The 19,590-nt window shown below is 50.7% G+C and overlaps 1 protein-coding gene across 4 annotated transcripts in view; it reads right to left on the bottom strand.

Moving 5' to 3' along the window:
- Positions 1-1,666: 1,666 nt before the first annotated feature.
- CRACR2A (calcium release activated channel regulator 2A) overlaps positions 1,667-19,590 on the bottom strand; it is a 160,159-nt gene continuing 142,235 nt past the window's right edge. For all 4 annotated transcript variants that reach the window (XM_061418205.1, XM_061418206.1, XM_061418207.1 and 1 more), the window contains 3 exons: positions 13,866-13,967; positions 11,159-11,235; positions 1,667-9,327 (listed from right to left, as the gene is read on the bottom strand). In XM_061418205.1, coding sequence (XP_061274189.1) covers positions 9,243-9,327; positions 11,159-11,235; positions 13,866-13,967 — 264 coding nt within the window. In that variant the 3' untranslated portion in view covers positions 1,667-9,242. The remainder of the gene's footprint in view (positions 9,328-11,158; positions 11,236-13,865; positions 13,968-19,590) is intronic.

The raw sequence follows: 19,590 nt of genomic DNA, 5'->3' as shown, positions 1-19,590 counted from the left end.
CTGGTGATTTCATTTGCCACAGTGGAGGGGCTGGCAGGATGCTGGCGAGGGCCCAGAGCCTCTCCCTGTGCTGCTGAGGAAGCTGTAGGAACATGAATTGGTGGCGCTTTTAGGCAGGTGCTCTCCCTGCGGACTGAGGGAGGGGGACATGCACTGGGGGTGAGGGGAAGGTTGGCGGGAAACGAAACTGGAGAAATGAATTGGACTTACACTCTTCTGGTCCAGGGAAGCCTCCTGGTTTAACGCATCCTGACCCCTGTTGCACCTTAAAGTGAAAGTGGAAGTCTCTCAGTTGTGTGTGACTCTTTGCAACCTCATGGACTATACAGTCCATGGAGTTCTCCAGGCCAGATTCCTAGAGTGGGTAGCCTATCCCTTCTCCAGTAGATCTTCCCGACCCAGGAATCGAACCCAGGTCTCCCGCACTGCAGGTGGATTCTTTACCAACTGAGCTATCAGGGAAGCCTTTGTTACACCTTATCCTACAAACTTTCACTTCAATCTCAGCTCAAAAGAATCCCAGACCCTTGGGGTTGATGGGGGTGGAGGTAGGAGCCTAGTAATTCAGGGTATCTAGTTTCTCACCTGCACTCCTAAGAGCAGACCTCAACATATCCTTGAATGCCTCTCGTGTTGGTGGGCTCACTACCTCACGAGGCAGCCTGTTCCTCTGCTGGACAGCAGTCACTGGGATAAACTTCCCTGGGATGAGTCACAGCCCCATGCTCTGTGCTGACTGGTTCTAACCTGGTTCTCTGTGTATGATGCCAAAGTCAGCCCTTCACCTCTGAACACAGTTCTCAGCTCCCTCCCCAACTCCATCCTTCTGTGCCAATTCCTAGTTTCCCTACCATAAAAGTACCCCCATGAAAGTGGAAGTGTTAGTCACTCAGTCATGTCTGACTCTTTAAGAATGCATGGACTGTAGCCCACCAGGCTCCTCTGTCCATGGGATTCTCCAGGCAAGAATACTGGAGTGGATACTCATTCTCTTCTCCAGGAAATCTTCCCAATCCAGGGATTGAACCCAGGTCTCCTGCATTGCAGGCGGATTCTTTACCATCTGAGCCACCATCAAGGAACCTCAAAATTTAACCCATAAATCTCTGCAAAGCCAAAATATTTCTTGGTGCTAAGTGAACATATTCCATGCTGTAAGAATGCATATTTCCTGATGTGACAAAATTCCAGGAAAGACAAAAGACTTTGCCATTCATTTTTTTTGTCATTCAACAAACTCTGGCCCCTATTTTGGGGCCAGGTTATGCCTACTGTTGGGATTTGGGATATGGGAATCCCCTTATCCCAGGAGCTATCTCCAGAGGGAGAAGTCAAACTCCTAAAAAGAAGGGTGTGCTCGGGTGGGCAAGGGCAACGAGGCTGGCAGAGTGGGCTGGGGTGGGGTTGGCTCCAGGTCCTTGGGGGAGGGGAGCTGGGATCATTGTCATGGTGTTTTTACAACATACTAATATACAGTCGAGAGTTTCTAGGTCTTTCCTCCCCTTGGAGCCCTGACACTCAAGGGCTGTCAGCAAGCTTCTTCCCTCTCCTGATCCCCCATCTCCTGACACAGCCTGAAACAAACATCATGTGTCTTAGAGCCTTGGTGGTTGGCACTGGAGAGAACCAAGATTTCACCCATTCATGGAACATAAACGTTTGTGAAAGAGGTTGTTCAAAAAATGTATCGCAGAAAAATATACATAATGTACATTTACAGTTTTAACCATCTTCAAATATACAATCCTGAAGCATTGATTAGCACATCCACAGCAGTACATGCAGCCATCCTTCCCTACCCTCCAAGGCCAGAACTTGGGCCTCATCGCAGAGTGCAAGTGTTTCATAAACCATGCCGGTGAAGATGGTTCTATCTGGAGTGTGGTATTAATATCTAAAATCTTAAATCCACCCATCCACCCAACCAGTGTCTGTTGCATGCCAGTTTCTAATAAATACAAAAGGGACTGAGACCTGAGCCCTGCAGGCAGTGTGGAGGGGGGAGCCTGGAGTCTGGATTCCGCTCCCAGTCCACTGTCCACGGAGGGCAGGAAGACACAGAGAGTTCTGTTCTGGGACGGCATCTCTAGCTTGGAGATATGTAGGGTTTCCTTATTCTATTTGCCCAGAGACACAAGCAATGCTCTTACCCAAGACCCCAGCTTCTCCCAGTTACCCAGGCATGTGAGATTTCTCTCTTTCCTATTGTGTTTTGTTCTGATCTCTTCACGAGAGACAGAGGTAATAACTAACATTTGTCTGGAACTTTTTGGTTGACTAAGCACTGTCCCCAAGAGTTCTCTTTTGACCCGTCCATGCCCGGTGAGTGTAGCTGGGCAGAGAGAACTCTTTTACAGCCTGGGAAGCTGGGGCTCAGAGCAGCAAGTGGGTCCAGATTCTGCCCACGGCCACACACACATCTGCAGGTCTGCACTCTGCACAGGTCTTTAGAGAAAGTGTTTCGGAGGGGACTGTCTGGGTGAAGGTGGCTGGTTCCACACAAGGAAAGAAGAGGGCCAGCAGGGAAGCATCTTTTAATGCTCAGAGGCACAAAGCCCAAGTCAAATTGAGCTGTTGAGCTGCCTGTGGGTCATGGATGACTGCCAGCGGGAGCCGGGGCAGCTCAGGGCAATGAGATGACGCTCTGATGGGCCACACAGAGACTGAAAGGCAATCAGACCTCGGCAGCTGGAACGCTCCTGGACACTTTGTTTTAAAGCTGGAAGCAGCTCCTCACTGGAACTAGCAGGCACACCCATGGGTCTACGAGGCCACAAGGGTCCAGGTGACCAGCCGAGTGACCCACCAGGTGCTCGTGATGCTCTGCTCTCAGCTAGGTCTTTAGGCAAACGCTGCTGGCCAGTGTACCCAACATGAGGCCACAGAGATGGATGTTTGTGCCCTTACTCTGTATAAATAAACACCACACAGTAATTTTACAGAGCAGCCTGGCAACCCTTGGCCAAATGTCGCACCAGCACCCCCATCTTCTGCCCTTGACCTCATGCTACATGTGCTCATCAAACTCCAGTTCCATGGTCACATGATCCAAACTCATTATGAGTCCCCTTGAGTACCACACTTTAATTCTTTTCGAGTCAAAAAAGATTCCATTCTCTCTGTCCATGTTCTTTGGGCATTTTTGATTAGCAGTGCAGAGTTTTTATGTGTATTATTTATTGTTATAGGTCAGATGGATCCAGTCATAATTCATTATAACAGCACAGGCCTCACTGGTCCTAGGAGTCCTTATACTTTGAGCAGTGGACTTTCCTGGTGCTGTGACAAGAACCTGCAAAGACCACTTCTGAATCAGAGCCAAAGTGCTGATGAAGTCCAGCCCCCTGAGGGGGTCAGTCCTTGAACCTGACGCAGTCCTGCCCATGGATGATAAGCAGCCCAGCCTATTCCAACACTGCTCAGTTTCCACATTGACTTCAGGTCCTCTGCTGAGCACCATATGGCTTCCCAAACCCCATCACTTCCAGGAGGTTCTTCCTATGTAGGGCACTTAGATTAAGTGGCTGCCCTGCATTGTGTGAAGGGTGGAGTTATAATGTTCTTTGTTATTGCCACGGCTGAGGATCAGTATGTCTATTAATAGAAATATTAATAGGAAGTGGGGAGGTTTAGAAAGCTCCCATATCCTGCCAACATCACCATTTCCTCCCCACCGACACACACCCCACAATGAGGAGGGAGGGAATAGCTCATAACTATGGATTTTGGCTGAGTTGGTTGGAATTTGAAGAGCCACTTTCTGTCCCCCAGACTATGGGAAGACAACGTGGCAGGACACCTAGGGCCTGTCAGCAACAGGCCACCTACGTCTTGGGTTTTATATGCTTATGTACTGTGATTTCATGATTTGGAAGTAATTAAACTACTTTTTAAATAAGCTTCTGATTTGCAATCTTCCCACACCTGTCCTTTGGGAGTGAAGCTTTGTGGAATGTCTGGATTCCTGGAAGGAAGGGGACAACTATCTGAGGACCCCTGGTCTCTCTTCACTTCCCCAAGGAACTGAACACTTCCTTGAGCATCTCATCTCCATCAGGGTGGCCAGAAGCTCCAGGTGGAGGGGAGGGCTTCTCAGATCCAAACAGCTTCTGATGTTAAGGTCCTCTTCCAATCCAGAAGAGAAGAAAGACCCTGTGCAGGAGGTTCAGGGTGGGGCTAAGGGATGAGGCCAGAGTCCTGGTTATGTTGGGTGAAGTGCAGGAAGGCAGGAGGAGCTGGCAAGCAGAGCTCGACCTGTGCACAGGGCAGATGGCTACCACTGAGAGGTCTTTGAAACTGTCAATCAGCTATCTAAAACATGTTCAAAGACCTACAGGAAGCCATGTCTAAATAACTGAAGAGAAGCATGAGAATAATATCTCACCAAATAGAGAGTATCAATAAAAGACATAAATTATAAAAAAAGAAGCAATCAGAAATTGTGGAATTGATGAGGACAATAATAAAATTCACTAAAAGTACAGTGAAAAATTCACTAGAGGGTCCTGATAGCATATCTGAGCAGGCAGAAGAAAGAATTAGTGGGCTTGAAGACAAGGCAATTGAGATTATCTGGTCCTAGGAACACAACTTTAAAAAAATAAAGAAAAATGAACAGAACCTCAGAAACCTGTGAGACACCATAAAGCATGCCAATATATGTATAACAGGGCCCTAGAAGGAAGGGAGGGGGTAGAGGGGCAGAAAGACTATTTAAAGAAATAATAACCAAAAACTCCCCAAACTTGTTGAAAGCCATTAATTTATACATTCAAGAAACTCAGCCCAACTGCAAGTAGGATAAACTCAAAGGGGTCTATTGCTAGACCCATAAGAATCAAACTATTGAAAGACAAAGAGCTTTGAAAGCAGCAAGAAACAAGCAACTCATCACATACAAATGATCCTTAATCAGATGAACAGCTGGCTTCTCATCAGAAACTATGGTGGCCAGAAACATCGGGATGGTAAAGTCAAAGTAGTGACAGGGAAGAAACACCGTCAATCAAAGGTTCTATATCTGGTCAAACTATTTTTTAAAAGTGAAGGATAAATCAGACATTTCTGGATAAACAAAATTGAGAGTGTATCTGTAGCAGACTTGCCCTACAAAAACTACTACAGAAATAAAGGACACTAAATAGCAACTTCAATCAACATGAAAAAGTAACGAGCACTGGTAAAAAAAAATTACATAAGTAAAGATGATATAAACATATTTTTCATTTGTAACTCCTTTTTTCTGACTGAAAAGGCAACTGCATAAAACAATAAATAAACATCTATGTTGATGGGCATAAAATGTATAAAGATGTAATTTATAATAATAACAACAAAAAGGAGGGTGGAATGGGATTATGTAGGAATAAATTTTTTATACCATTGGGATTAAGTCATTATTAATCCAAACTGTAACAAATTGAGATATTAATGGTGACCCTCAGGGGCAACCACCAAGAAAACAAATAAATTACACATTGTAAATAAAATTACAAGAGAATTACAGTTGTACACTAGAAAATAACTAACACAAAGGAAGGCAGTAGTGGAGGAATACAGGGACAAAAAAGACACGTGAAATACAGAAACGGCAAAATGGCTGACGTAAATCATACTTTACCCATCACATTAAATATAAACAGATTAAACGCTCCAGTTAAAAGGCAGAGATTGGAAGAAAAGGAAACGTGACTCCATCTACATGCTGTCTACGAGAGACCCACTTTAGGTTCAAGGACACAAATAGGCTGAAGGTAAAAGGACAGAGAAGATATGCCATTCAGGAGATGTATCCACCAAAAGGGCCCGAGTGGCCACACGAACATCAGACAAAACAGTCTCTAGGGCAAAAATCGTGAGTAAAGACAAAGAAGCACATTTTATGATGATAGAGGGTCCAACCATCAGGAAGACAAAACAATTATAAACATACAGGAACTTAGAGCCCGAAAGTACATGAAGCAAACTGATCTTTAGGAGGAGAACAGGAGAAGCAGCGCTGTCTTAAATATTTGACCCCATAAACCATTATGGTGCTTAATAGTCTGCTAGGGATTTATTCCTTTGGGTTAAAGTATGCCTTTCTTAGAGTTCTTTGTTAAAATACAGATACGGCCCTGAACACCACGGGCATGAACACCTTAGCTGAAACTGTCTTAAGATCCTTTGGAGTAGGGCTTGCTAGTGACAGAAACCAAGGGTTGAGCCGTCTATGATGGAGGATGCAGGTGTGGCCTGAAGCAGACCTGGGCGAGGGGAGGCTGGAGGGGCGTCCAAGATTGGGCAGAGGTATGAACACTGGGGAAAGAGCAGTACAGGGCAGAGGAGAGGCGGGAGAGAGCCAGGAGGAACAGAAAAGACCCCAAAGGGGAAATGAGTGCTGGACAAGGAGCAAAGCCACCAGGGTGTTGGTTTGGTGCTGGAGTTCGTGGCCAGAGGCAGCAGCAGACCCGGGAGAGGTCCAAGCAGTCAGAATGGGAGCGGCCAGCATGAGGCCAGAGATGGTGATAAGCACAGGGCATCCCTGGGTAGGCACTGGGAGCACAGGGCATCCCTGGGCAGGCACTGGGAGCACAGGGCATCCCTGGGCAGGCACTGGGAGCACCATGGCAGGGAGGGAATGTGGTGGGATGCGGTCTGAGTAGAAAACCAGGAAGCCCCCAGGACAAAGATGGGCAGAGCCAGGAGGTCACACCAGACACGAGCTCAGAGTCGAGCAAAGAACCGGACAAGCAGAGACAAAAACAAGGAGGTGTCTGGGAGGCGCCCAGTGACGGGAAGACGCTTAGTGTTGGCTGGTGCTGAATCTGAAACCGAAGCGAGGCAAATGTTCTGGGCAGAAACTCGAGCTTGACAGTGACAGTAGCCCCTGCTTGTCAGCACCTAAGTGTTCCAGGCACGTCACACATGCTGCCTCCCACCGTACCCGAAGCATTCCTAGAGGTCCACGTGGAAACCTCCTGTCCACAGACACATAGGAAACCTGCTTCAGTGACTTGCTCAGAGCTATTCCTGCTGCAAGGGGCTAGAGCTGGGAGGCTTTGCTGCCACCCTGTGCTAGGCTCTGGGCCGGGCTGGTGTCCAACAGTCTTGCTTTAAAGGAATAGTGGGGTAGGGGGCAACTGAGATCCGGGGGCACGGAAGTTCTCAGAGTCTCTACAAAGTCCCCATACATCATGTTTTCTCAGCTGGGCGTGGAGAAGGGAGCCGCAGAAGCCTGACCACCTTCCTGCCCCTCTCTCTGCCTGGATCCTTGAGGGCTGGTGAGGATTCACCCCATGGGCTGAAAGCCCAGGCACTAGGGTTATCCCACCCTACTTGAAACCCAAGCTAGGGACAAGGGGCTGCAGATAAAGGCACACACACAGACACACAGACACGTCACATACAGACACTGCTGGTGACCATCTCACTAGTGAGACACTGGCAGTACCCTCTCTTAGGGAAAGGACCTCCTGTGAGTCCCCCACACTGGGGCTGGGGGCCAGAGCCCATCAGATGATGAACACAAGCCCTCTGAGCAGGAAGAGCCCCCCAGAGCCCTAATGTTACTGATGCCACGGAGGCCCAGGAGGGAGCAGGAATGCTCAAGGTCCTGGGTCCCTCCTGGCATTCAGTGCTGGCTCTTGTCACCCACCCTCCGGGGGCTCCCAGGTGCCTACAAAGGTGGACGAGAGAGAAAGCCTGAACAAAGGAAGCTGGCGCTTGCCTGTGGCCTGTGGTCTCTGACCCTCTGGCCGATCTGGGCAGGAGGCCATAGGCACACCCTTGGGAGCTCTTGGCCAGTGACTGCCCCCTACCCTGCCCAGCTGGCTGTGTGCAGCTTTCTTGAATCATCTTCTTGGTGGCTTGCAGACTCTTTCTGTCCCCTCCCTTCCTGCATGCCCCAACAGCATGTGGACATCACCCACTCTCCTATGTGGGGCCGGGGTCTAGCCCTAGAATGGTCAGCAGCAGTGATGTTTATTATCTTTGCTTCCAAGTTTCCACTCAGGGTGAGAGTGCCCTTGCCAGCCTCAGATGCTAGTCAGTGATGCTGGAGCACTGCCAAGGGGTGGGACCTCAGAACCCAGCGGAACGGACCACACACCAGCCCAGATCAGTGTCCTTCGTTCAAGTGCCCTGTTCAGGGGCTGTCACAGGGGTGCCAAAGCTGGCAGCTACCCTTTGCTCACTGCTCAGAACCCCCCAAATGTCAACATCACAGCCACACTTGAAACAAATATAGCTTTCTAGGAAAGTAAAATAAAATGAAGTCAGTAACTACAGACCCGATGTTGGGCCTCCTGCCTGCCTGTCAATCTACCCCAATAATCATCAGGTACAATTCTTGAAGAGCTATTTTGAGAAACATTCAGAAAATGGCTTTTACATGGCTCTATGTACCTTGCTGATACCCTCAGACATGGTCACTCTGTTTAGCAGCAGCTGGTTTTGTTGCCCAGGTTTTCTTTTCATCTCCTCGCTGAAGTTAAGCAGTTGGTCAGCCCACTCCCTGACCCCAGCGTACATTTATCACCCAGAGTCCACCCTGAGGAGTCGGGGGAGCAGGTGGCCAGTGGGGAAGAAGGCTGTGGCTTTTGTAAGGCGCAGCTCCAAAGAACCCACAGGGATAAACACAGAGGCCAGGCGGCTGCTGAGAAAGGAGGGGCCCTGAAGCTGGGGAAGGAGCAGGTCCCCTGGGGGTAAGGGTGGAACAGGAAGCAGGTATCTCAGTTTGATGGACTCAGCACCCACGGGCACCTCAAGGCCAATGAAGCACATGCCAAGGGTGTTCACTGGCATCCAGAGAACAGGCTCTGATGCTGAACCGATTGCTCAGCATTGCCCAGTCCCATGTCTTTGACCTACAGGAAGCTGCCAGTCTGCCCTGCACAGTTGCCATGGCAACCTCAGTGCCAGGCTCCTAAGGGCAGGGTGGGGAGAAGGGAGGTGGAGAAGGCACGGGGTGGCTTTTCTGGAAAAGCCCATCTGTCCGCTCCCCCAGGAAACCAAGCCGGGGGAGAAGGAAGGATGGAAGCGACACCTGGGTCCAGACAGAGAAGAGAGGGAGAGACCCCGAGACGCCCAGAGAGCAGCTGTCCTTGGGGCTGTGCTTTCCTTCCACAGTGGAGGGGGGCCCATCGCCGATGGAGACTAAGGTCCAGTGGGTCTTGGTGGGGGCATCTGCGCAGGAGCCCGTGTGCAGGAGGCAGGGCGGCCCTGTGGCCTCAGGTCCCGGCGGGAGCCCTGCGAGGCCCATATCAGCCACAGCAGGCTTTCTTCTTGGCAGGGTGGTCAACCTGAATGGTGTCTTCCCTCACTGTGTCTTCTTGCTCCTTGAGGATCCTGGGGGAGGGGAAGGTGGAGGGTCAGCAGCAGAGGAGCTGCTGGGACAGACCCAGCCTCCCAAGAGCATCAGAGACAGTGTTCCAAGTCTCCCCTGGGCCGGGCACAGGTGCACAACAGTGATTTGTAAAGCTAGAGTTGTAATCAGTATGGATCTTTCACAACACCTCCTCCAGGCAGCCTCCCCTGATGCTCTGGATAATGTAAGTGCCCCTGGTAGCACTTGGGTCCTTCCTCTGTTACAGTCCCATGGCTGCTTCTTAGCAGAGAGTGAGACGCTGATGACAGAGACTGTATCCTTTGTCTCTGTGTCTCTGAAGCTTATCATAGTACCCAGCAACCCAGCAGAGGCTCAAACATTATATTTATTGGTTATTAACTTTATGGAGTGGAGAAGGAAATGGCAATCCACTCCAGTACTATTGCCTGGAAAATCCCATGGACAGAGGAACCTGGTAGGCTACAGTCCATGGGGTTGCAAAGAGCCGGACACGACTGAGCAAGGGCTTCCCATGTGGCCAGAGCTCCAGATTAACTATGAGAGGTGAAGGATCAAAAATAGTGTCAGGGATCTTATTCCTGCTTTATATTCTCCAAGAACTTTCACCGGAAGCATCTCTACCGATTTTCACATAAGAGCAGAGAAGGTAGGATGGATGTTCCCATGTTGGAGGCAAAACCCTGGCAGGCAGGGCAACTTGCCCTGGGAATCAGTGGCAGAGAAAAGCCTAGAGTTTTCCCCACAAATCTCTAGGTCTTTCATATCTCCACAATGTCTCCAGTGCACCAAATAAGTTGTTCTGTGCTCTTAATTATTAAAATATATATATATATATCTTTTAGATGCTCCAGAATGAATACTCAGCATGACATAAGCACTAATCAGTGTCTGCTGGGTGGGTTGATGGATGGGGATGGGTGGATGGACAAATGGATGGCTGGATGGAGGGAGGGAGGGATGGATGGATGGACAAATGGATGGATGGATGGAGGGAGGGAGGGATGGATGGATGGGTGGAGGGAGGGATGGACGGATGGATGGGGGGTGGATGGACAGATGGATGGATGGATGGAGAGATGAAGAGATGAATGGATGGATGGATGGGTTGATGGATGGGTGGGTGGGTAGATGGAGGGAGGGAGGGATGGATGGATGGACGGATGGATAGGGGGTAGAGGGATGAAGAGATGGATGGATGGGTGGGTGGGTGGGTGGGTGGGTGGGTAGATGGATGGCTGGATGGATGGAGGGATGGAGTGAGGGATGAAGAGATGGACAGAGCAATGGATGGATGCCTAGATAGATGAATGAGTGAATGCCCAAGGATTGAGACTGGGGCCTGTGTGGTCCTGTCTCCTTAGCCTTGGTGTAGGTAGAGGCTCACAGCACCAGTCCTTTGAGCGCTGTCTTCTAGGGTACCTCTGTGTCCCCCATCGCAGCCCCTCTCCTCGGCTCCCCTCCCCCTCCAACAGGAGTCCACAGTATAAGCCAGCTGGCTGCCAACTAATCCTTGGTAAAACATTAGGCAGCATTGAAGGGCCTCTGATCTGACCTTTCCCAAAGCATTTGCATTTAAAAAGAGGATCTCTGGGAAATGGCTGGCAGCCGTTAAGACTCTGAAGACAAAGACTGCGGTGGGGGTGGGCGGGGTGGCGATGGGGGCGGGTGACAGGCAAGGAGGCTCTCTTTTTGTCATGGTGTTTCAGAGGTCTGTTCCTGACCCTGGGGTCCCACACAAAGGCCTAGGGCTCCAGCCCCTCTACCCAGATGGCTCAGACAGACAGAGGGGGTTTAGGACACAGAGACACCAGCTGAGTAGCGTCTCATTACCTGGCCAGATGGAGCACAGGCTCTTCCGTGTTGTGACCAGAATAGGCGCTGCATTCGTAGAAGATCAGGTCGTGTTCCTGGAATCAGAGGACAGAGGGCATGAAGAAGAGTTGTGGGGAGGGGTGGGATGGAGGGAGCCTTGGGTGGGGGGAGAATGCCCGTCTACACCTGCCACACCTTCACTTCCTCGCGAGCCCTCCCTACTCTGTACCAGGCTGAGTTCTGTCCCTCGGGCTCCCTGACGGATGCAGGTTCCGGAACCATCTCCCAGAGGAGCCATAAGAACTTTAAAACAACACAACCTATGCCGCTGCCTTAGTGCTTCACGCTGTCTGGAATTGCTGTCTGGGGTGTACGGGCTCCTTTTTCTTCTCACACCAGCCTGCAATGCAGGCCAAGACTCAGACAGAGGCCAGGGTGGGTGACATCCTTCCTGCTTTACAGGCAGGGAAACTGAGGCTCGAGAGGGTACAAATGGTGGGTGAGCCTGTTCAGGTCTCCGCCGGGCTCCCAGCAGCTCGCTTTCCCTGGCACACGGGCACAGTTATTAATAATTCACATACCAGCTAACGCACACTCCGGCTGCCTGTGCTGTTGGCCCTGGGGTACAGGACCCTGGGGCCCCAGGACAACTGTCCGTCACCTCACCAGGCAGAGGGTGGACTGTAAGTGTGGGGACAGGGGGTTTGGCCAAGGCTCATTCTATTCCATTTATCACTCCCATTAACAGGCTTCCTGCTTTGTTAATGACAATGCTAATGGCATCTGGCAGGAGCCCTGGAGGCTGCCACCCTGGGGGACAGGCAGCTGTGTGCAGATGCGTCCATAGCCACAGATCAGGAGGCCCCAAGAATGCTGGTCCAGCTCTGTCCTCTGCCTTCGCCTGGTCTGGTCCCTGCACAGCTCTGTCCTGACTCCCCTTCAGTCCATGGAAGGATGAAGGCTCCATGGTGGGGGTGGGGGTAACACATAGACCTGGAACTGGAAGACACGATTTGCCCCTTAGCGTCAAGTCCCGACCCCACCACTGAGGACGGGTAATGACGGAACAGATCACTTAACTTCTCCCGGCCTTCTCTTTTTTGCACTTACAGAAGGAAAGAAAGAAAAAGAAAATGGAATGATGAAAATACAGATCTGCAGTTCCTTAATCAAACTCCTTGGATCCAGGTGTATTTCGAAATCCAGAATTTTTGTTTTAGAAAGATAATAGTGTTAGTTGCTCAGTTGTGTTTAACTCTTTGCGACCCCATGGACTGTAACCTCTGTCCATGACTTTCTCCAGGCAAGAATACTGCAGTGAGTTGCCATTCCTTTCTCCAGGGGATCTTCCAGACCCAGGGATGAAACCTGGGTCTCCCGCATTGCAGGCAGATTCTTTACCATCTGAGCCACCAGGAAAACCCAGAAATAAGGACAAGAAAGATAATACTTGTCCATAATATATATTACATAATAGCCTCTGTGGATATACAACAGCACCCTATAATCAAATATATTACTATTTCTTCAATGAAGCATTTGAATATTCATTCAAAGTGAAATAAACAAAAACCATAAAAAGTCCCAACTGCAGTCCTGGTCAGGTTCTTCTGACAAATGAAACGCAAAAAAACCTTTGTGTTTGGAGCTCTTTGGACCTGGAATTGCGGATGTGGCCCAGGGACATGCAGCTGCCCGCTGACCACACAGCTGCCGGACCTTCCTCCTCCTCCTCCTCCCGTGAATCTCACCCCTGTGCCTGCCTGCCCAGCCCCAGAGGCCATAAGTCCCTGTCTCGAGCAAGCACACCAAGATTTATGGAATCCTGGTGCTGCAGAGCACTAGCTCCACAGACACACGGTTCCTAGAATCTGCTCCAAGGGAAAGCAGGCTGCCAAGAGCGAGCGTGGTTTGTGTTGCTGCCTGATTTCCTTCAAGCCACATTGGTCCTCCGCTTGGGCGAGGGGGCTGGTGCTTATTTTAATGGTCGGCTTTGCAGGGCCTGCCCTGAGTTTGTCTGGAGTCTGCAGCTTGGAGGCTCAGTCTTGGTGGGAAAGAGGAATGCTCTAACAGGAAGAACACTCTCCAAGGAAGAGCACATGGCCTGGCGGGGAGTGAGCGCGTCATCTGTGAAGGCGACCAAGTCAAGAAACATGGATGGATGGAACTCAAGGATCGCCTGGGGGACTGAAATAAGGAACCTCCTCCTAGCGGACGGTTTGGGCTTCCCCGATGGCTTTTAGGTAAAAAATCTGCCTGTGTCTCCTGCATCACAGGCAGATTCGGGAGACGAAGGCAGACTGGGGTTTGATCCCTGGGTCGGGAAGATCTCCTGGAGGAGGAAATGGCAACTCATTCCAGTGCTCTTGCCTGGAGAATCCCATGGACAGAGGAGCATGGTGGCTACAGTCCACGGGGTCATGAGGCGGACATGGCTGAATGCATGCACAGCTGCAGCCTCTGAAGATTCATAATTCTGAGTTTCAAGGAAGAGGATTTGGGAAATGCCCCACACCCAAGGCAAGTCTGTCTTGCAACCTTGGTTCTCTGCAGAAAGTTCCACATGCACAGCAGCTGGACTGCCCCCCGATGCCAGGACACCATCCGGCCCGCTTGCTTCCTTCCCAGGGGCCTCCCCAAGAAGGATCCCAGCCCGGCTCTGGGCACATGCATGACCCCCCTGGGGTCCCTCCCCGTCCAGAGAGATGGGATGCTCGCCCCTCACCTTGGCCAGCTGCTCCCCCAGGCCTCGCGGCACTTCCCGCTCTTTCTCATTGTCAATTTTGTTGGCCAGCAGAAGAACAGGAATGCGGTCTCCCACAGCTTCCTGTGGAAAAGATAATCCCCAACTGAGAGATGCATCTTTAAGGAGAACCTGGAAGGGCAGGTGAAAACACTGGCTGCAAAGACTCAAACTGGCTTGCAAACTCTCTGCTGCCACAGAGGTTGGGTGATAAGACAGTCAGCCCAGAGCGGAGAGGGGACCTCAGTCTTTCAGAGCCTTAGTTTGCTGGGCTTCTGTGAGTGCCTGAGGCTGCCTCTGATGCCTCCCAGTCCTCTGTGCAGGGACCCCCCCTCCTCCAGCCTGCTCCTCGGGTCCTAGCTGGAGTAGAACGAGGGCACAGCTGATGCTGATAAAATAAGGGTCTGTACACAGTCCCCACGGGCATTCCCAAGTGACCAGATTTGGTCGACATGACCGAATGAACAAGGAGTTACTGTGATGGGCTTAGGAGGTGGTCCAGGGACTATGCTGCCAGCAGTGGCACCTCCGGGGACCTTGAACTTGGCACATTGCTCCTCTAAGGATGGGTCCGGGTCCAACTCATGGTCCTGGGCCCACAGTGCCCAATACATGGCTGTCGTGTGCTTCCCTGGAGGTCACCCCACAGGGATCCCTGTCCTGGGTACCCTGGCTCTGAAGAAGTCCCAATCAGGAAGAACGGGGGCTGGAGCACCCACAGTTCATGGGCCAAAATAACAGGTTAATTCGAGGGCTCAACCCTACTTACTCCTCCAGCAGCTGTGATGTATCAGCTGGGGACTTGCACCCCAGGATTCCTGCACTCCAGGGTCTCTGCACACTGGGGTCCCTGCACTCCAGGGTCCCTGCATTCCAGGTTCCCTACACTCCCAAGCTCTTTGCACCCCAGGTCCCTGCACCCTGGGATCCCTGCCGTCCAGGGTCCTTGCTCCCCAGGGTTCTTACACCCCATGTTCTCTGCACCCGAGAGTTCCTGCACCCCAAGGGCCCAAGACACACAGAGACTGAATCAATGTGGTAATGTTCACATTCACTCAGGTTGTTATTTTTGTTCTGTGAGATATTTAATTAGGGGCTTTTCATCATAATTTGGTAACAACTAGTTATTCACTGCAGCTCTGTGTTTCACAAAGTAGAGAGAGCCGTGGATTCCAGAAGTCAGCCAGTGGTTACAGCGTCACAAACAGTTCAGCTGCCTTACCCTAGACCCGGTCAAGCAAATGTCCATGGTCCCTCTGACAGGACTCCTACAGAAGTTTAAATGTCATCACATTTGAAATGAAGCTTCCCTGGTTCCTCAGTGTACACATTCCTTTTTATTGAAGTTCAGTAGTGAAAAAATTCTCATTGATTAAATGAGAACGTTAGAGCTCAGAGAATCCAAAATAACATCCAGTAAAGTCAGTGTTATGAAGACCCATCCTTTAGTATATGGATCACCTTTCTCAAATCTTTGGCTCTAAGTTCTTATTTCCAGTGACCTCTGCTACTTTGCTGCTGCTGCTGCTAAGTCGCTTCAGTCGTGTCCAATTCTGTGTGACCCCATAGTCGGCAGTCCACCAGGCTCCCCCGTCTCTGGGATTCTCCAGGCAAGAATACTGGAGTGGGGTGCCATTTCCTTCTCCAAAGCATGAAAGTGAAAAGTGAAAGGGAAGTTGCTCAGTCGTGTCCAACTCTTCGCGACCCCATGGACTGCAGCCCACCAGGCTCCTCTGTCCACGGGATTTTCCAGGCAAGAGTACTGGAGTGGGGTGCCATTTCTTTCTCCAGGGGAGCTTCCCCACCCAGGGACTGAACCCGGGTCTCCTGCATTGGCAGGCGGGTTCTTTACCACTGAGCCACCTGAGAAGCTCCTCTGCTATCTACTGTCTCATTAACCAGAACTCTCTGAAGGCAGTATTTCTGCATATCCATGGTGGGACGAATGATGACTCGAGGCACTCCAGGATCTTAAAGTGTCCTCCGAGACATCGGAAGTAGGTTGACTTGTGCACATGTTGGTGTGTGTGCTGGGCAGGCTCTGCCACATTCCAGGTATCTGTGTGTAAGAAATGCTCATGGCTGCATGCAGGGTCCACCAGACTCCCTCTTAACCAGACTTCAGGGACCAGCAATGCCCCACAGTCTCACCTGTTTTGTCCCACAGAAACTCTTGCAAACAGTTTTTCACAGAAAAGGAACAAAAGAGGAAGAAGCAGGAAAACGAGCCAAAAGCCTTGTTGTTTGGAGCACATGTGAGAGATATTTGTAGATGGGTGTGTGAGAAATGACTTAAGGCTGCTGGGATTTCTCGATGTGGAAACTCTGTGAAAATAAGAGCATCAGACTTGAAATCGCACGGTGGGATTCTAGCCTGGAGTCTGATATTGTTACTGGAAATGGCTGGTTTTTCTCCCTGGGTCCTGAATGACCAAACGGGATGAGGTAGGAACAGGCAGCCTCGCACTTGTACCACGAGCAGCAGAGCTGCCCCTGAAAAAGGAAAGTGGCCTTCTTTCCTAAAACGATTCCTGGCTGAAAAATACAAATAAAGATGAAAGAGTTTAGAAGGAGCAGGAGAAAAAAAAAAAAAAAGCCCAGGCCCCAGCTGGAATGGTGGTTTCTGCTCTTTGCAGTGTTCTCCTCCTACACAAACTCTCTGGCCCCTCGCTTCTCCTCCGTGGGCCCTGTGATGTAGGAGAACTAGGCCTATCTCCAAAGATGCGGCAAAAAAAAAAGTCAGAACATACGTAAGGCCACGGCCCGTGCTACCCATCATGGGCAGCCAGGTGTCCTCACTCTGCCCTAGATCCGTCTCCAACATGGGAGGAGCTGGGGCTGGGCTGGGGTCTCAAGGCCCTCTCTGACTTGAACCTCAACACTTGAGCCCTCTGCCTACACTTTATGTCATTCACCTACCTAACTAGCTGCCGGCCTGTCCGTCCACTGCTTGAACAAAGATGCTCCTAATGACCCATCAGATGAAGTGATAGTTTCTTTTGAAAGTCCGAGGAGCACCTCCTTCAGTGCCTAAGTCTGCAGCCACTCAATGTCTGTGGATGTTTCTATAGATGTTGGTAAGGTCACATGGGGCTTCCCTAGCAGCTCAGATGGTAAAGAATCTGCCTGCAATGCAGGAGACGCAGGTTTGATCCCTGGGTCGGGAAGATCCCCTGCAGGAGGGCATGGCAACCCACTCCAGTATTGTTGCCTGGTGAATTCCGTGGACAGGGGAGCCTGGTGAGTTGGAATCCATGGGGTCGCAAAGAGTTGGATACAACTGAGCGACTGTCAATTTCACTTTCACAAAGTCACGAGGGCACCCCAGGTTGGAGGGAAGGAGTGGCCAGCTGGGCACAGTCTCTGGGCAGGTCCTCCAGGCCCTGTCCAGTTCTGCTGCAGCTCTCATGGGACCACTCCCTCCTCTCTCCCCTCTCTACTCCCTGAGCTGGGAGGTGGGTTTCAGTGCTGGTGTCTATCCTCCCACTGTCCTCAGAAGCCTCTTTCCACCTTCCACCATTCAGTTACTTTTCTCTAAACTTGAACTTCTTGGAAGACAGACTTGTTGAAATTCAAATATTCTCCATCTCTGACTTTAACTTACAGGAACTGTCAACTTGGAGCAAGCTTAGGACATGCAGCTGTTGCATTTGGTTGGTAGCTATGTGTGTGTGTGAGAGAGAGAGAGAGAGAGAGACAGTGTGTGTGTGTGTGTGTGTGTGTGTGTGTGTGTGTGTGTTAATACCTATTTGCTGGGAGGCAAGGAAAAGCACTTAGCCAGGCGAGTGCTGTATTTCTCCAGAGGCAGGAAAAAAAAATCTTAACACATTAAAGCACGCAGTTATGCTAAGAACAAAAAAATGACTGCAAAATTATATCTTGGGGGTTTCCATATTTATCCAACCCCCCCACCCCGAAGATGAGTCAAAACAAGATTTATTTGTGTAGTTCGTTCTAAACTGCCAGCACTTTGAGCTCAACTTGGAACATGGGGGAAAAAAATCAAGCTGCTATTTTTGCCAAGTGCTATACATTGTCACCGGCGACAAAGATCACAGAGTGAGAGCCAGCCAGTCGTCCAGGAAGGGAGCGGAGACCTGCAGGGCTATTCTGCTTTGAGGTGGAAGCCGGAAGGGCCAGAAAGAGATGAACGTCTATTTCTCAGAAGCAGGTGTAACCAGGGCCATGTGATGAGGGAGGAGCAGAGTGCAGGAGCAGACCTTAGATTCCAGCCCTGGCTGTGCCACCTGACCAGCTGTGGATCCTCTGACAAGTCACTTCTCTCTGCATCTCAGGATTTCTCAGTTATAAGGCAAACAGCCTACGTGACATTAATCTCCATGGTTTTATTCCAGCTCAGATTCACTCACTGGTCTTGCTGGTTCATGATTTGGTTCAGATGCTACTTTCTTGATGCACAGGCTTAATGGGACAGAGTTCTGGGGGTGACAGAAAGATCCAAACAAGAAGTTAGTATGCCAGGACTGTGGGCACTGGGGACCAGCAATCTGGATTCAGGAGAAATATCAGCGTATCCGGCTTGTGTTGTTGTTTTCAGTCGCTAAGTCATGTCCGACTCTTTGTAGCACCATGGACTGTATAGCCTGCCAGGCTTCTCTGTCCATGGGATTCTCCAGGCAAGAATACTGGAGTGAGTTGCCATGCCCTCCTCTAGGGGATTTTTTCCACCCAGGGACTGAACCTACGTCTCCTGCATTGGCAGGTGGGTTCTTTACCACTGAGCCACCAGGGAAGCCCCACTGGGCTTGTTGTTGGGTCACTAAGTTGTGTCCGACTCTTTGCGACCCCGTGAACTGCAGCACACCAAGCTTCCCTGTTCTTCACCATCTCCCGGAGCTTGCTCAAACTCACATCCATTGAGTTGGTGATGCCATCCAACCATCTCATCCTCTGTTGCCCCCTTCTCCTCCTGCCCTCAGTCTTTCCTAGCATCGGAGTCTTTTCAAATTAGTCGGCTCTTCACATCAGGTGGCAAAACTATTGGAGCTTCAAGCTTCAGCATGAGTCCTTCCAGTCAATGTTCAGGGTTGATTAGGATTGACTGGCGTGATCTTCTTACTCAAGAGTTTTCATTGGGCATGTACCAAATCCTATTTTCTTGACCTGATTCAGGAACAAAGTTTTCAGACGTCTAGGGTACTTCACAGTCTAAAACCAGGGCCCTTAGATCCCGTCCAGGTTCTCCTCTAGACTGGACTGGTTAAAGGAGTCCCATGCAGCAGAGATTAGGGTCAGATGGGTCGGGGACGCTGAGGTGGCAGGAAGGTCTAACGGCTGTGATTTCCCGTAGGTGCACAGGAAAAGTAAGACGGCAGGAGGATCCTCAGAGTGTGTCTGGGTCCAGCTTTGGCCTCTTCTGCAGGAGGCCCGCGGGCCAGTAAAGGTGGAAGGGGCCTGGGTGGTGGCCAGAACACCTCTTAAGGTGGGGCAGAGGTCCCTTTTTTTCACCCAAGGCTTTTGGGTGGGTGAAGATCCTTCCAGCCCAGCTCCTTCCTCTGGGCTGGAAGGATCACTGGGGTCCTCTAGTCCATATGCTCCATCCTGGCGCACCCAGACAGTCAGGGCCAGCCCCAGTAGAACGTGAGGGCCAGAGCATCCCATCCACTCCTTCACTGAGTGACTGGCCCACATTGTAGAGCGAGGCGGTGGCTGAGTTGAGACAGTGACAAGGTCCAGGTGGAGTTCA

Source organism: Bos javanicus, chromosome 5, assembly GCF_032452875.1.
Source record: "Bos javanicus breed banteng chromosome 5, ARS-OSU_banteng_1.0, whole genome shotgun sequence".
NCBI lineage: Eukaryota > Metazoa > Chordata > Mammalia > Artiodactyla > Bovidae > Bos > Bos javanicus.
This window is presented reverse-complemented; position numbering and strand designations above follow the sequence as displayed.